Source organism: Carcharodon carcharias, chromosome 23 (assembly GCF_017639515.1).
Source record: "Carcharodon carcharias isolate sCarCar2 chromosome 23, sCarCar2.pri, whole genome shotgun sequence".
In the NCBI taxonomy this organism is placed as follows: domain Eukaryota; kingdom Metazoa; phylum Chordata; class Chondrichthyes; order Lamniformes; family Lamnidae; genus Carcharodon; species Carcharodon carcharias.
In genome coordinates this window covers 7,490,611-7,509,392 of record NC_054489.1, presented here as the reverse complement: position 1 = coordinate 7,509,392, position 18,782 = coordinate 7,490,611, and the positions used below count along the sequence as shown (strand labels likewise).

The window sequence follows — 18,782 nt, the reverse complement described above, 5'->3', positions numbered from 1 at the left end:
GGAAGGTGCTGTCGAAGATGCCTGGGCAGGTTGTTGCAGTGTAGATGATACACACTGCTACCACTGTGCATTGGTGGTGGAGAAAGTGAATGTTGGAGCTGGTGGATGGGGTGCCGATCAAGTTGGCTGCTTTGTCCTGGATGATGTCAAGCTTCCCAAGTGTTGTGGGAGCTGCACTCACCCAGGCAAGTGGAGAGTCTTTCATCACGCTTCTGACTTGTGCCTTGTAGATGGTGGACAGGTTTTTGGGAGTCAGGTGGTGAGTTACTTGTTGCAGGATTCCCAGCCTCTGACTTGCTCTTGTAGCCACAGTATTTATATGGCTAAAGAAGTTCAGTTTCTGGTCAATGGTAGCCCCCAAGATGTTGATAATGGGGGATTCAGTGATGGTAATGCCATTGTCAAGGGGAGGTTTTCTCTTGTTGGAGATGATCATTGCCTGGCATTTGTGTTGAATGAACATTACTTAAAGTAGCAACTACATTTCCAAGGGCCTACATTAGCTGTAATGCAGTTTGGGGTATCTCATGATAGTGAAATGCACTATATAGTTATTGATAAATCCAATGACTCAAGAGAAACTGTTTTACCCACAAAGTATCTGAGGCAAACAGCATAAAAGCATTTGAGAAGTTAAATAAGCACATGAGAGATCGGAACAGGTTATTTTAATTAAGCGTAGATGAAGGGGGTTGGGGTGAGGAGGCTCACAGAACACAAGGACCAGAATGGACCAATTCTCTGTGATTTGATGTAAATTAAGGGGAGCTCTTTTTATCTGGAATCCTTCACTATAGGCCTCAAGGCTTCACCTTAGTTTCTTAATCACCATGATGGTGAAATGTAATCCCCTTATCCCAGGCATACGATGCCGAACATTGAAAAACCTGCAGCTACAAAGGAGTTAGTAACTGTGACTCTCTCAGCTGAGAAAAATGTGAACAGGTAAATGTTATTGCAGCATATGTATCATTAACAAACAGCAGTGAACACTGACAGACTATACATCTGAATTAGGAACAGTAACCCACTCAGCCCCTTGAGCCTGTTCCACATACAATAAGATCATGGCTGATCTGAATGTAACCTCAACCCCACTTCCCACCTACCCCCAATAACCTTTCACCCCTTTGTTAATCAAGAATCTATCTAGCTCTGCCTTCAAAATACTCAAAAACTCTGCTTTCACCACCTTTTCAGGGAGAGAGTTCCAAAGACTCACTACCCTCAGAAAAAAATTCTCCTCATCTCTGTCTTAATTGAGCAACCCCTTTTTTTTTTAAAAAAAGTAACCCTTCGCTCTAGGTTCTCCCTGAGCAGATGTCCTGAACCCTGGCAACAGGCAGGCAACAAAGCCATCTGGACACTCGCTTTTTGCAACAGAGAACAATTAATCCCCCTCACTACAGTGTCCCCTCCTGCCACTATGTAGCTTTTTGCAACCCCAACTTGAATGGCTTCCTGGCCAACGGTGCCATGGTCAGTTTGTTCATCCACCCTGCAGGCCCCACTCTCATCCAAACAAGCTGAGAGAACCTCAAACCTGTTGAACAACTGCAGAGGCTCACATTCCTGCCCTCGGGGTCCCCTTACCTGCCTCACTCGCAGTCACACCCTCCCATACCTGACTACTGACCAAACCAGAAGACCCTGTCCTAAGTCGTGTGACTGCTTCCTGGTATAAAGCATCCAGGTAGCTTGCCCATTCCCGATGTGTCACAGTGTCTGCAGCTCAGCCTCCAGCTCAATGACTCTGAGCTAAAGTTCCTCGAGCTGCAAACACTCACTGATGACCTGTTTGCCCTGGATCATGTTATCCAGGAGCTCCTACATGCTGCAGCCTTGATACATCACCTGTTCTGCCAGCCTTAATGTGTTTTAAATAATTACTTAATTATATTAATCACTTATTTATGTTGCTTTCTTATATATTTTATTAACTTTACCATCAATTTATGTACTATTTTAAACCTTAGGGATAGAATAGAGCTTACTTACCAGATACTTACAAAACAGCAAGCTCCTTTCCCTGTAGTAGATCAAGAACCAATTTCTATGGGGTGAGAAAGATAGAAAAAGGAAACAAACACCTCCTTCTCCCCTTCCAAGTCTTCGCTCAATTAGCTTAGCTGCATTCTGTTTGCCTTGACTGCACTAAAGAACTCTGGATTGATAGTAAACTGAGCTGAGCTACAGTAACCAGATTCAACCAGTAAGCTCCTACAGCTGAGAGTGAGTTTACCTGTCTAAACTACAAGAAAAAGAACTTAGCCTGCTTACAAAGTACTTTCCAGTTACTGCTAATTACAGGTAAAAACAAAACACAGCTGGAAATCTGAAATGAAAACAGAAAATGCTGGAAAAACTCAGAAGGTTCATACAGACTCAAAACGTTGACTCTTTCTTTCTCTCCACAGATGCTGTCAGGCCTGCTGAGCTTTTCCAGCATTTTCTTTTTTCACTGCTAATTACAGACTAGAGTAGATTTTAAGAGCAAAATTTAAGAACAAAATTAACACTTAACACTCCCCCTCACACCAAGCTCTAAGTTTTCACTCAGTTAGCTCAGCTGCACTCAGTTTGTCCACTTGTGAGTGCAGGATGTGCTCCTCGATTCGGCAGAGATCATCTTCTACAAAAGGTCAGCGATCTCTGGTTTCGATCACCTGGAGATGAGAGAGGGGAAGCCCCAGATTTTGCTCTCCCCACAAATCGGCCAGTGTTTTTCATCTGGTTTCACATCTTATGCAGGAGATCACGTGGTTTTGGTTGAGTGGGGAATGCAGTGATGTACAAGGTGTTGTGTGGGAGAGAAAGTAGCAGAAAGGCAGAGTGTTTTACATGTCTGTCACAGTATGAAGCTGGAAATTCATAATGACTACCAATAAGCCACTCGGTTAGACCCAGACTGGGATCCTGTGTGATTATATTCAGACAGGATTGTATCATTTCACTTAACTCGATCCTGAATTTTAAAAAAAAAAGCTTCAGCAAATCAACAGCTTTAGTGACTGCCTCCTCCTGCTAATTTCCTCAAGACAGGCCCAAAAGGATCAGGGACCCAAATTTATTATTTTACAAAGGAACAAATCACCTCCTATTTATAAATTCTCACTGTAAAACCCAACCCAACCTTTAGAAGGTGCTTTGTATCAGAGAATGATACAGCACAGAAGGGAGCTATTCAGCCCATTGGTGCCTGTGTCAGCTCTTTGAAAGAGCTTTCCAATTATGCCCATTCCCCCAAACACTCTTTTCTTTCAAGTATTTATCTAATTCCATTTTGGAACCTACTTCCACCGCCCTTTCATGCGGTGCGTTCCCAATCATAACTCGCTATGTAAAAAAAAATAAATAATTCACCTATCTCACCCACCCGGTTCTTTTGCAAATTAACTCATGGAGGAAACTGCCTGCATGCTCGGCACTCCCTCATCTATTCCAATTTACAGTTCCACACTGCAGCTACTCTATAACCTGTAGAGGCACATCCGTAATAACAGCAATTATTCTGTTTCTGTCGTTGTGAGAAGTGAGTTGGCTGTGGCACCCACTAGTTAGGTTTTAAAAGCTAAAAATCAGAAAAGGCTGGAAATGTACAGTCGGTCAGTCAGTCTCTGAAAGAGAAAAAAAAAAGACGAGTAACAATTTGGGTGGGTCTTTCATCAGAAAGGACGAAAGCTCCTGCCAGGTGTGTCAGCCTCTCCTTTCTATTTCAGAGACTGGCTGTTCCCAGTTCTAATTCCTTTCCACTTGGCTCAGTCTAACTCTACACTTCATTTCCTGCGACATCTCTGCTCCAAGGAGTCACGACATGTGGGCGTTAGACACACCAAGGAATTTAAATAAAACTCAGCAAGGCAAAAGGAAACAGTCCCTTGTGCGCGTAAAGCAGGTGCCTCTGAAAAGAAGAAGCTTGCTCTGATATGGCACCTTTCACGGCCTCAAGATTTTCCAAAGCAGTTCACAGCCACTAAAGTACTTCTGAAGTGTTGTCACTGCTGTAATGAAAGAAACGTGGCAGCCAATTTTTGCAGTTATCTCCCACAAACAGATGTAATAATGACCATATTGGATGTTTTACTATATTAAAAGGTGCTGTAGAAATGATAAATAATAAGACAATGGAATAAAGCAATGTCTTGGGCTGTAGATCACCATTGGTCCATCTATCTCACCCTTCCAAAAAAATGTTGGCAAAATTTTCTATTCTTTGACATTGTTACCGTGTCGCCAAATTCTTGAATCCTGTAGTCAACAGAACAACTTGCATCTACATAGTGCCCAAGCTGCAGTAAAACATACCAAAATGCTTCACAGAAGCATAATCAGGCAAAAATTGGCATCAAGCCAAAGAAGGAGAATACAGGATGGGTAACCAAAGAGGTAGGTTTTAAGCGGAGTCTTAAAAGGACAAGAGTGAGGCAAAGGGATTTGGGGAGGATCTTCCAGAGCCTACGGCCTAAATGGTTAATGGGACATAGTCATCATGGAGGAGTGATGGTAGGTTGGTTGGTGGGTGGACAGAGATGCTCAAGAGGTCAGTGTCCCTGAGTTCAGTGTTGGCAGACTGAAGGAGACTATAGAAGGTAGGGTATGGTGAGCCCATGAAAAGACATAAACACAATGAAGATCTCTCTAAATTTGAGGCCTTGCCGGACCAGGAACCAATCTAGATAAATGAGCAACATTGTGGGTGAACACAACTCAGTGTGACTCAGGATACAGACAGAGTTTTGGAATGAGCTCAAATTTAATGGACCAAACTTCCATACAACAAAATGTCTGAAAATCTCTGTCCAGTCTCACTCCCATTCTGCGATGTCCCAATGCAGACAATCTTTCCTCAGAACTCATCCCCATGAGACCTCCTCTGGACTCCCTCCAGTAATTATTCTATAGCCCAAGGGCCTCACAGAACACAAGGCTGCAGAGACAGATGTACCAAACTGATTTAAATTCAAAATCACCTCCTTCAACCTATAATTCACACCCCTAGGGATAACATCTTTTCTCAATCACATGTGAACATAGAACCAATGGGTTTGATGACCTAACAAACAAAACATCCACTTCCCTTTGCTATTCCACTAGCTGGAGTTCATCCCATATAATAACTAACCTATTTTGTTACCTCTCTTGCTCCTAATCATGACTTTGTGTCAAATTCCATATACACACTGACCCACCTTGTCCAGGGTCCTTTGGATCATTACACAGTGAGTCAGTTAATGGCCAAGTTAGTGATATACGGAAACACAAGCTTGGACAGCAGACACATTTCTTTAATGTTAACTTTCATGCCTTTTCAGTACTTTATGGACCATTCCCCTCCTCTTCTGATTCTTGCTTTTGTATATTTTCACAATTGCTGACTGTCTACCGGTAGCTCACCGTACAGCTGTGCTTCGTTGCGCAGTGAGGGTTGGCAGTCAAAGCTGGGATCATTGTACCTGAAATGGTTCGATACCGAACCTACAGTTCACCTGCCCACAAACCAAATTGGGCTAAAGCAAATGTGGGTTCCTTAAAGCTTACCATGAGAGACTCAAACTTGTCACAGTCATAGAGCTAATGTCCCTCCTCTTGCTACTTGATTTCACCTCTGCACTACAAGAATCATTGTCCTGACACAATAAGCATCCTGCACTACTTCAAACCCCAAACTTCAAATCAATACCTACATCTTCAAAGTCATAGAATCACACAGCACAGGGAGGTCATCATTTGGTCCATCATTTCTGCGTCCAAGAGTATGCTGTCCAGCCCCTAGAGCTGGTTCTGCCATTCAATGAGATCATGGCCAATTTGCAACCCAACTTCATATTTTTTTAATTCATTTTTACAGGATATGGGATTCACTGGCTGGGCCAGCATTTATTCCCCATCTCTAGTTGTCCTTGAGAAGGTGGTGATGAGCTGCCTCCTTGAACCACTGCTGTCCATGTGGTATAGGTACACCCACAGTGCTGTTAGGAAGGGAGTTCCAAGATTTTGACCGAGGGACAGTGAAGGAACGGCGATATATTTCCAAGTCAACATGGTGTGTGAATTGGAGGGAACTACCAAGTGGTGGTGCTCCCATCTATCTGCTGTCCTTGTCCTTCTAGATGGTAGTGGTCATGGGTTTGGAAGGTGCTGTCAAAGGAGCCTTGGTGAATTCCTGCAGTGCACCTTGTAGATGGTACACACTGCTGCTAATGTGCATTGGTAGTGGAGGGAGTGAATGTTTGTGGATATGGTGCCAATCAAGCAGGCTGCTTTGTCCTGGATGGTGTCAAGCCTCTTGAGAGTTGTGGGAGCTGTACTCATCCAGGCAAGTGGGGAATATTCCCTCACATTCCTGACTTGTGCATTGTAGATGGTGGACAGGCTTTGGGGAACAAGGTGGTGAGTTACTCGCCGCAGGATTCCTAGCCTCTTACCTGCTCTTGTAGCCACAGTATTTATATGGCTAGTCCAGTTCTGTTTCTGGTCAATGGTAACCCCGAGGATGATGATAATGGGGGATCTAGTGATGGTAATACCATTGAACGTCAAGGGGCAATGGTTAGATGCTCTCTTGTTGGAGAGGGTCATTGCCTGACATTTGTGTGGCACGAATGTTACTTGCCACTTGTCAGCCCAATCCTGGATATTGCCCAGGTTGCTGCATTTGGACATGGACTGCTTCAGTATCTGAGGAGTCATGAATGGTGCTGAACAATCATCAGCGAACATCCCCACTTCTGACCTTGTGATGGAAAGAAGGTGATTGATGAAGCAGCTGAAGATGGTTGGGCCTAGGACACTATCTTGAGGAAATCCTGCAGTGATGTCCTAGAACTGAGATGACTGACTTCCAACAACCACAACCATCTTCCTTTGGTGTTAGGTATGACTCCAACCAGTGGAGAGCTTTCCCCCGATTCCCATTGACTCCAGTTTTGCTAGGGATCCTTGATGTCACACTCGGTCAAATGCTGCCTTGATGTCAAGTGTAGTCACTCTCACCTCACCTCAGGAGTTCACCTCTTTTGCCCATGTTTGAACCAAGGCTGTAATGAGGTCAGAAACTGAGTGTCCTTGGTGGAACCCAAACTGGGCATCAGTGAGCAGGTTATTGCTAAGCAAGTGCCGCTTGATAACACTGTTGATGACCCCTTCCATTACTTTACTGATGGAGAGTAGACTGATGGGACGGTTGCATTTGTCCTGCTTTGTGTGTAGCGGATATACCTGGGCAATTTTCCACATAGTCGGTTAGATGCCAGTATTATAGCTGTACTGCAACAGCTTGGCTAGGGGCGCGGCAAGTTCTGGAGCACAAGTTGTCAGTACTATTGCCGGAATATTGTCAGGGCCCATAGCCTTTGCAATATCCAGTGCCTTCAGCTGTCTCTTGATATCACATGGAGTGAATTGAATTAGCTGAAGACTGGCATCTGGTGGGTTGGGGGGGTTTGGGGGGGGGGGGGGGGGGGTGGAGAAGCAGAGATGGATCATCCATTTGGCACTTCTGGCTGAAGATTGTAGCAAATGCTTCAGCCTTATCTTTTGCACTGAGGTGCTGGGCTCCCCCATCATTGAGGATGGGGATATTTATGCAACTCTATCCTCCTGTGAGTTGTTTAATTGTCCCCCACCATCCATGACTGGATGTGGCAGGACTGCAGAGCTTAGATTTGATCCGTTGGCTGTGGGATCTCTTAGCTCTGTCCATCACTTGTTGCTTATGCTGTTTGGCACGCAAGTAGTCCTGTGTTATAGCTTCACCAGGTTGACACCTCATTTGTAGGTAAGCCTGGTGCTGCTCCTGGCATGTCCTCCTGCACTCTTCATTGAACCAGCGCTGATCCCCTGGCTTGATAGTAATGGTAGAGTGGGGGATAGGCTGAGCCATGAGATTACAGATTGTGTTCGAGTACAATTCTGCTGATAGCCCACAGCGCCTCATGGATGCCCAATCCTGAGTTGCTAGATCTGTTCAAAATCTATCCCATTTAGCACGATGGTAGTGCCACACAACACGATGGAGGGTATCCTCAATGTGAAGGCGGGACATTGTTTCCATGACCATGCGGTGATCACTCCTACCAACATTGTCATGGATAGATGCATCTGCAGCAGGTAGGTTGGTGAGGAAGAGGGCAAGTATGAGTTTATGCATAAAGACTTTGTTAATTTAGAATCTCATCTGTAGATGAAGTGAACATAGATCTGAATTTTGTTGTGGTTTCACATACCAGCTCAGCTGTCACTTTGGAAGCTGCTTCCCACAGCTAATTTGAATCAGAATATTGTTAAACAGGATGGCTGGGGAGGAATAGAGCAAAGTAGATATTGTGGACAGGATTCAGGAGGCTGTTCTTCAAAGGATTAGGGAAAATCTTAACTGATCAACAGTTTATCACTGTGGGACCAGACAGAATAAGTCACCTCCCTCTCTGTTGCCAAATTTCTCAACTTTATATCGATATCAATGACACTATAGTCAATGCTCTGCCAAACATCCCCTTCCTATTCCCCCAAACTCCAAATACTGCATCCAACAGACTCTTCCCTCCATGAATCCTCACCAGCCTCATTTAATCACCACCTACTTTTCAATTATTCTTTTCCAGAATCTCAAAATAGCAATCTCATTATTTCACTCCTTCCTTCAACCCACAATTTATTTTAATCTAAGTTTGGTGTCATTAACTAACACAGGTTAGTCATTGCTGTACAAAACAAAAACAGAATTACCTGGAAAAACTCAGCAGGTCTGGCAGCATCGGCGGAGAAGAGTTGACGTTTCGAGTCCTCATGACCCTTCGACAGAACTGGCAAGTTCTGTCGAAGGGTCAGGAGGACTCGAAACGTCAACTCTTTTCTTCTCCGCCGATGCTGCCAGACCTGCTGAGTTTTTCCAGGTAATTCTGTTTTTGTTTTGGATTTCCAGCATCCGCAGTTTTTTTGTTTTGTCATTGCTGTGTCTCTCCTACTATTTTCAGTGCTGATGGTGCATCTGCTCCCTGGGCCTTGGCTCTTCACAATGGCCTCTCCCCTCAAAAAATCTAAGACTGTGCAACTGGTTCTTCAGTGAAAGTAAATAGCAATTCCAAAATTTGCCTTTTTAAAAATAAGCAACCCGCTGTAATATATTAAAAATCTTGCATAAACAGGTACTTCCTGTAATTGTCAAATGCACTTCCTGTAACACTTTGACAATAATACTTTACTTACTTTAAATTTTACTTACTTTAAAATAGCCTCTGACTCACCATGAGCAGTAATACCCGCAATACATTCTCAATATAGGTCATCAATTCTGATGTCTCACATGTTGTCTAATACAAACTTCTGGATCATGGTTAATAATGAAGCCAGAATATCTATAGCTTCTTACATTAATTTTCCCACAAAGCCAAGATTCTGATCAGCAGCTTGATCTTTAACTGACCCAATTTTCGGCTTTAAGAGTGCAGAGCAACTGGATCTTGTTGCCTTAAAGGGATAACACCTACAATTTAGCTGCACATGTTAACATGGTGTAATGTCCTTGTCCCTAAAACAGTGACCCTCCGATTCATTGTGGGGATGACCATTCACATTAGTTTAAAAATTTCATAAAATTCAGCTTCAGATACTTCAACTATTTCACTGTATTTAAACAGATGTTCCATGACTAACAACTTATATTTATAGAGCACCCTTAATAAAGGTGCTTCAGAGGAGCACTATAAAACAAGGTATGGCACCGAGACACACAAGGAGATATTAGGTCAGATGACCAAAAACTTGGTCAAAGAGGTAAGTGTCTTAAAGGAGGAAAGTGAGGTAGAGAGTTGAAGGGAGGAAATTCCAGAGCTTGGGTCCTAGGCAACTGAAGGCACAGCCTCTAATGGTGGAAGAATAACAGCGTAATACAACTCAGACTGATCAGATATCACACAATCATGATATGTCCTTGCATTATACAATTGCTGTATCAATACTGTATAATAAATATCATCCTTTAAGGAAAAAAAAATGACAGTTATCTTAAAGATTAGGAGAGTTGTGTTTTTGATACCCACAAATTAAGTTAGCTCCTCACAAGAATGGTGGCAGTATTGGTTGCTACAATTGGTCTAAGGATTCTTAGACTAATGAACAGGAAAGTCAGCCAGTGACCCCTGTGAAGTGAAGTGGCAAGTCTGTAGACTACAAGGAAGGATGCTCTCAGGCTCAACTGCAATTTGTCTAGTTGCTCAACCATTAAATTGCAGCACAGCACTCACCATTCAGGTAAAGTATGACCAGTTCAGTGACGGACGTTGTCATCCGTGCAATGATAACATGGGCCACAGTAGCCTCACAGCTATAATATCAGAAGAGTAATCCAGCCACAGAGTTCAAATCCCCAACATAGCAACTCAATTCTCTGGATGTTGAAATCACTGGCAAGGTTGGAGTTATTGTCCATCTCTAGTTGCCCTTGAGAAGGCGGTAGCTGTATCAAACTGCTACAAAGACTGAGTGGCTTGCCAAGAGTCAGCCACAATGGTATAGAAACAGAGTCACATGCAGGACAAATCAGGTAAGGTGTAAGATTTTAAAGAAAATTAGAGAACCAATTAGATTTCCACAACAAAATCAACAACTTCAGGGTCACTTTTACTGACGATACTAGTTCTTTAAAAATGTTATAATTTCCAGATATCTTTGAAATTAAATTTAAGTCCTACTCTGGCAAGTTATAGAATTGAATTTCATGAACCTGCCTCTGAGTCGGTACTGCAGAAAATGAATACAAAAACTGCAATAAACACTCTAACAGCATTAACTAATGTCCTTCAGCAAAGGGAACTAGGCCACCTCTGTTCACGGAATCTTTACAGCGCAGGAGGCCATTTGGCCAATCAAGTCCATGCTGGCTATCCGAAAGAACATTCTACATAGTCTCACTCCCATGCCTTATCCCCATAACCTTGCACATTCTCCCTTTTCATATAGCCATCCACTTCCCTTTCAAATACCTTGATCGAACCTGCCTCCACCATCCACTCAGGGAGTTCATTCCAGACACCAACCGCCCTCTGGATGAAAACATTTTTCCTTACATCACTTTTACTCCTTTTGCCAATTATTTTGAATTTATGTCCTCTAGTTCTTGATGCTCTCGAGTGGGATCAGTTTCTCACTATTTACCCCTCAGGATCTCGAATACCTCTATCAAGTCTCCTCTCAGCCTTCTTTTCTCCAAGGAACAGAATCCCAACCTCTCCAATCTATCCTCATAGCTACAGTTCTTTATCCCTGGAATCATTCTTGTGAATCTCCTCTGTGTTCTCTCCAATGCCTTCACATCCTTCAAGTATGGCGCCCAGAACTGGACATAGTGCTCCAGATGAGGCCTAACTAGTGTCTTATACAAGTTCAACATGATCTCCTTACTCGTGTACTCAATGCCCCTATTAATAAAGCCTAAGATACTATATGCTTTATTAACTGCTCTCTCAACATGCCCTGCCATCTTCAATGACTTATGTACGTATACACCGAGGTCCCTCTGTTCATGCACCTCCTTCAGAGTCTCTTCCTTTATTTTATACTGTCTCGCCATATTCTTCATGCCAAAATGAATCAAACCACACTTCTCTGCATTGAACTTCATCTGCCACTCCACTTTTTGAAGTTCAAGACTATCCTCATTACAGTTGACAAGGTTTTCAATCCTTGTATCATCTGCAAATTTTGAAATCATGTCCTGAACACCACAGCCTAGGTCATTAATATATATCCAGGAAGAGCAAGGGTCCCAACACTGACCCCCTGGGGAACTCCACTATAAACCTTCCTCCAATGTGAAAAACTTCCCATTCACTATTCAAATGTATCAAATGCCTTTTGAAAATCCATGTACACCATATCACCAGTGTTGCCCTCATCAACCTTCTGTGTTAACTCCTCAAAAAACTCCAGCAAGCAAGTTAAACATGATTTTCCCTTAACAAATCCATGTTGGCTTTCCTTAATTATTCTGCACTTGTCTAGGTGACTATTGATATTGCTCCGAACTATAGTTTCCAAAAGTTTCCCTACCACTGAAGTCAAACTGACTGGTCTGTAGTTGTCGGCTTTATCCTTGCACCCCTTTTTGAACAAGGGGTGTAACAGTCACAATTCTCCAGTCCTGTGTCTAAGGAAGACTGGAAGATTATCACTAGTGCCTCTTCCCTCAGTACCCTTAGATGTATCTGATCCGGCCCTGGCACCTTATCTATTTTAAGTAAAGATAGCCTAACAGCTCCTCCGTCTCAAATGTAAATTCTTCTAGTGTACCAGTTACCTCCTTGCTCATGTCAGTCTGGGTAGCATCTTCTTCCTTTGTAAAGACAGATGCAAAATACTCATTTAATATCTCTGCTATTTGTACTGCCTCCGTGTGCAAGTCCCCTTTTTTTAAAATCCCTAATCAGCACTATTTTCTTTTACCAGCCTTTTATTGTTTATATGTTTTGAGAAGATCTTGGGATTCCCTTTTATGTTAGCTGCCAGTCTCTTTTCATGCTCTCTCTCCTTGTTTTCCTAATTAGTTTTTCACTTCCCTCTGGTCCTTCTATATTCAGCCTGACTCTCCATTGGATTTTCTACCTGACATCTGTCATGCACACACTTCTTCCTTTCCATCTTCACCTCTATCTCGTCATCCAGGATGCTCAGGATTTATTTGTCCTACCTTTCCCCTTCCAGGGAATATATCTTGACATTGTCTGCAATACTTTTTCTTTGAAGGTGGCCCACTGTTCAGCCACTGTCTTTTCTGCCAAAATTTGATTTCAACTCACACGACTCAGATGCATTCTCAACCCATTGAAATTAGCTTTCCCCTAATTAATTATTCCTGCTCTGGATTGTTCCCTGTCCTTTTCCATGGCCAGTCTAAACCTTATGATATAATATAACTGTCACCTAAATGCTCTCCCACTGGTATTTGATCCGCGTGGGTCAAATCATTCCCCAGGACCAGGTACAACAGTGCCTGCCCTCTTGGACTAGAAACATACTACTGCATAAAATTACCTTGAACACAAACCAGGAACTCTCGCTCCTCTTGTCCCTTTGCACTATTCCTACCCCAATCTATATTTAGGAAATTGAAGCCCCCATTATAATTACTTTAATACTTTCAGCTGTCTGTAATTTCTTTGCAGATTTGTTTCTCTACACCCCTTCCACTAGTTGGTGGTCTATATACTACACCGGTCAATATTATTGTACCTTTTTCATTCCTTACCTTTCACCAGAGAAATTCCATCCTTGGCCCCTCTGGAACATTCTTTCTCTCCTATACTGTAATGTTATCTTTAATCAATACTGCCACTCACCCCGCTCTTTTCCTCTTTTCCAGTCTCTCCAAAACACCTTGTACCCAAGAATATTTAATGCCCAGTCCTGCCTTTCTTTGAACCAATCTCTGTTGTAGCAATAGTATAATTCCATTTATCAACCTGGGCCTGAAGTTCACCAATCTTATTAACCACACCCCGTGCATTCACATACATAGCTTAGGCTTTTTAACTTTACTCTTTACTTTGGTCCCATCTAATGACTTACTATTGCCTACTCTAATTCTACCAAACCTTCCAAGTATTCTACCTACCTTGATAGTACTGTCTGATATATTCTTATCAGTTAATACTCCTCTACTTCCCACTGCCAGTTTCTCTCCACTGGACTCTCTGAATTTCCCTTCAGGTTCCCACACCCCTGCCAATCTAGTTTAAACCCTCCCCAACAGCACTAGCAAACCTCCCCCCCCCAGGGGATTAGTCCCAGTCCTGGGAAGGTGTAACCCATCCTTCTTGTACAGGTCCCACCTTTCCCAAAATCAATCTCAATACCTTAAAAATCTAAAGCCCTCTGCTCCTACTCCATTTCTTCCGTCACATGTTGAATTACTCAATTTCCCTATTCTTATGCTCATTAGCATGTGGCACCAGGAGTAATCCTGAGATTACTGCTCTTAAAGTCCTGCTTTTTAATTCCCTTCCTAACTCCCTAAAATCTGCTTTCCGTATCTCATCCCTTTTCCTATCTATGTCATTGGTCCCAGTGTGGATCATGATCTCTGCCTGTTCACCCTCCCCCACAAGAATGTTCTGCAGCCTTTCTGTGACATTATTGACCATGGCACCAGGGAGGCAACATACCATCCTGGAATCATGTCTACCGCTGTAGAAAGGCCTGTCTGCTCCTCTAACTATGGAATCCCCCACCATTACAGCACTTCCATTCTTCCTCCTCCCCACCTGTGCAGGATTCCTACACTACCTGCCTGTTTCTCTGAAACACTCTGGCAGTCACCCATTCCCTCTCTGCCTGCGTACCTCTTAGCTGAGGTGTGACCACCTCTCCAAATGTGCTATCCACATAATCCTCTGACTTGCGGATACACCAAAGTGACTCCAGCCGACACTCTGATTCCGCAACCTAGGGTTCAAGCTTCTGCAGCTGGTGACACTTCCTGCAGATGTAGTCAATAAGGGCTCTTTGTGCCTGCACAACTTCCCATATCCCGCAGGATGCACATTCCACATGGCTAAGCTGCACTGACATTCCTTAAACTTTATATAAAGTGTTTACTACAGTAATGTAACATAACTCACCTGTCACTCACCAATCATCTCCTTGGTGCCAAGTCCGGAAAGGCCTATACTTACCAATCAACTTATGGGAATCCTATGATGTCATGTAGATTTTAACTGTAAACTCCTGCCTCTCTCTCTCCATTGCTTTATGGACTCTCTCTGAACTCCTGTTACTTTATGGGCTCTCTTATGCTGTTTGGTTAACTTAATTACTGTCTTAATTAAGTTAGAATAATTCCTATTCATACCACACTTCTCCCACCCCTAGGAGTGAACCTAGTTTGCCACTCACTCGGTCTCCCTCTCACTCCAGCGTGGTCACCTGTCTCCTCACATGCCCCTTACTGATTGTGTGATTTGAAAAGTCCCTCTCTTTCAAAGACCCTCTGATGAGTTGCTAGCTAGTTTAACTTCCTACTACAGCAAATAACATCACTTGCACCAACTAATTTCAGGCGATTGACAGTTAACTGCCGTTCCAGGCAGCTCTTCTATTTAATAAAGGTAGCCAGCTTTGATGAAGGTTAATACTATGTCAGATTGTGATTCTTAATCTATAGTTAAACATGAAAAAGACTTACCAGAACTTATCACGTGAACCTACTTTGCTACTGACTTGGTCTCCATCTCATTCCAGCACAGTCGCCTGTCTCCTCGTGTACCCCTTACTGATTCTGTTACTGGTCTATGACACATCAGACCTACACATGCGGTTTGACTCTTTAGGGTAAAAGCTATTTCTCAGTGTGACTCATTGCTTTTAGGAGAAAATTGGTGGGGGGTCTATAATTATATATTTTTCTACATTATTAGGCTGGGCATGATGTTGAGAATGGATCCATTTAAGATATAAGAATCTTTTTCGATGGCTGTCCTCAAAAAAGTTAACATTACTGTTGTGTCATGAGAACTGGGATGCTGTAGTTGAATTCAACCTGAGAGCTCAGTAAGATTTTGTGGCATTCCTGCAGGTGAACTCAGAGACAGCGCCAGCCATCATTGCAACACTGCCATACCACTGCATGTATGGTATAATCAAAGAATGATACAGAAGGACACCACTCTACCCATGCTGGCTCTTTGGTAGGCCTCTGATTAATCAAGCCCCCTTTAAACTTCCCCTGTAGCCCTATATTTGATTTCCCCCCTTAATTAATTTATTTTTTTCATTTCTCTTCTGAATGTAATTACTGAATCATCTTCTGCTACCCTTTCAGGCAGTGTGTTCCAGATCACACTAACCCACTGCATAAAAATGTTTCCTCACATCGCCTCTGGCTGTTTTATAGCCCCCTTAAGTCTGTGTCCTTGGGTTACGGACCCTTCTGCTGCTGGGAATAGTTTCTTATTTACTCTTTTTAACCCCTTTGTGATTTTGTACAGTTCGAGGACATTTTTAAAATTACACTATAGGGAATAAATCCAGTATTTAAGACAATATACACAGATGTTGTGTCACACTTATTGTTGATGACTTTTAACTCATGGCTTCAAATTGATCAGAGCAGTAATGGTCCTTTAGCACTTAACTTCAACCTAGAGTTATATACTGGAGCTCAAAAAGGCTCTCTCCAAACTTTGGGGTGGTTTAGGGAAAGACTAAAACCCTCAATTGTCCTGCTGGGTATTTCTCACCTGGGCACAGTATCAGAATTTCACACAAGCCATCAGTGCACTTTACCAGGATGATACAATGGAGTATTGTGGTTTACCAGGTCACACATTATAACAGACAGTGATTTTAAATCTCCCCAGCCCAGGTAAACAAGAATGAAGCCTCATACCTTCTCATGTCATAACCCTCTTGCAGTTTGGAGATCTCCACCAGGCATCCGGCTGATGTCTCCAGGTCCATTGAATGTCGTTTAGCCCCAGGATCACCGCTCCCGTTGCAGCTTTTAGTTCGGAAGAGTTTGCTGAGGCGGATTTTCAGGGAATTCTTGCGGGTTTTGCCGGGCAGGCGGCTCAGCAGCTTGTCCTCGCCGAGTGAGGGGCTGGGGGAGCTGGAGCACCGACTGAGCCGGACCTTGGGTAGCTCCGGGCTCTGTCTGTCCTCCTCCCGCAGCCCGGGGGAGCAGCTCCTGCCCAGCGGGGAGCTGGAGCCGGAGCCGGAGCCCGAGCCCGAGCCCGAGCCCGAGCCGGAGCCGGCCTCGCCAGGCAGCGGCTGACATCGAGAGTTGCTCCCCGGGGGGCTGCTGTCCCGCTGGGGATGAAGCTGGAAGCTGGCTGCAGGCTCGGCTTGACAGCTGCCCATGTCCAGGCTGCTCACCCCGGGTTCAATCCCCTCCAGCACCAACACGGCGTCGCTGGTCTCGGTCGGCTCCTCGCTCAGGGAGCGGGGGCTGTGGCCGGGAGCTGCCGGGGCCGAGCACTCCCAGCCCGGCGGCCCCGGCCACTCTCCCCCGCCTCCTGCCACCGAGAAGCCGCCAAAGTCCCGGGCCAGGTCGAAGCAGACCCGCTCCTCCCGCCGGGGGCAGCAGCCGGGGGAGACGGGGGGAGACGGGGGAGCCGCTTTCATCCCTCCCCGGGGGAAAGGGAGCGGGAGCCGGAGCCGGAGCCGGAGCGGATCCACATTGCCCCCGGTCGCGGCCCGGCTGGCCCCCTCCCCGGTCCCGGCTCCCGCTCCCGCTCCCGGTCCCGGTCCCGGTCCCGGTCCCGGCCCGTCGTCCGCACGCACCAGGTTGCGGAAAACCATCAGCTGCGGCCGCGATCCTTTTGTTCCGGGGAAGTCGAAATGTTGCAGTTTGCAGGCGGCATCTTGAAACAATGTGGCCGAGCGGCGGCTCCCATCGCAGGGAAGAGCTTTCAACCCCAGCCCCGAATCCGGATCCGAACCGGAGCCGCCGCCGCCGCTCCTCTCCTCCAAATCCGGAGCAAGAACATGCAGCAAAACCAGATCAGCCGCAGCCTGCGAATTCATCACTTCCAAGACCGGTGCTCGTTGGGTGTGTGTGTGTGTGTGTGTGTGTTTTGCAGCGGAATTATTATCACATTAACTGTTTATCCGCCTTCCAGTTGCTGCCGTACTCCCTCCCTCACTCACTCCCTCTCACTCAGTCACTCACTCCCCTCTCCACCAGCTGCCCCAGAGATCGCTTGTTGCAGGGCTACCCTCCCTCCCTCTCCCTCCCTGTCTCTCTCTCTCTCTCTCTCTGTGATCTGCTCACCCCAGAATCGAGCATTTTTTGCAACAACACACACACACACGGAGCAAAAACAAAATCTTCATGAAACAGATCAGAGTGACTGTTTTTAAAGCCACACCCGCTAATACTTCCGCAAAGTCAATGCAATTTCCTCCCCATTCCAACGTCCTGTGCAATTTGCAAAGGTCAGAGCGCCCGGCTCATTTCAAAAATTAAAATCTCTCGGGCAGATTCACAAACCACCAGCTTCTGAAAGAAATTGTTCAGAATGCTGTAGCGGAATTGCACCAATATATCATAAATGCCCACTCCAAAGATATCAGGTGCTCTCAGCTAACATGAAACGGATTTCCGGCTGAGATGAAAGGTCATAATTGAAACGGCTCTAACTGAATTTGGTATCCACGGAGGGATTTTAAACCGTTTACTGATGTAGCCTTGATGGACATCAGGCGATGAATGGTTCCCTTAAAACATACAATTAAGCAAAATGTTCGAGAGATACAGTAGATGTGTCATGAGAATCCTGGGCTTTTGTGTGGTTAATACCCACTGTATGTTAGAGCAGACCTGCTGAGTTTTTCCAGGTAATTCTGTTTTTGTTATGTTACAACAAATTTGATTGGTACATCCTAAAGGATATAACCTATGAAGTTTTAAATTTTACACATTATTCATTTTTTTTTTAAAAAAATTCTATAAATGGCACAGGTGATTACAGCTGGCAAGATAACACCTCTGGAACCTGAACTGGAATCCACTTTAGTGACAGGAGGGAATCTCAGCCGACTGCCTATCAGGGGATCACTTAAAATAGCTTCAGCCAGGCAAAATCCAATGCTTGTCCAATGGTCAGGAGGCTGTAAAACTGGCACTAAGTTGGTTGATATACTCAGGATGGCTACTGTGGAGAATGGTGCAGTAGAGGGTGCTATACTGACATTGGAACTAAGGCATTTTGAGTCTTGCATTTAATTTTTTTCTGTAGTAAATATCCCAAGGTACTCCAAAGGAGTGTTAGCAAACAAAATTGATAACT

General features: G+C 44.5%; 1 protein-coding gene across 2 annotated transcripts in view; it reads right to left on the bottom strand.

The window, feature by feature from the left end:
- socs7 (suppressor of cytokine signaling 7) overlaps positions 1–17,654 on the bottom strand; it is a 68,541-nt gene extending 50,887 nt beyond the window's left edge. For both annotated transcript variants that reach the window (XM_041173490.1, XM_041173491.1), the window contains exon 1: positions 16,382–17,654. In XM_041173490.1, the coding sequence (XP_041029424.1) occupies positions 16,382–17,517 (1,136 nt within the window). In that variant the 5' untranslated portion in view covers positions 17,518–17,654. The remainder of the gene's footprint in view (positions 1–16,381) is intronic.
- Positions 17,655–18,782: the final 1,128 nt, after the last annotated feature.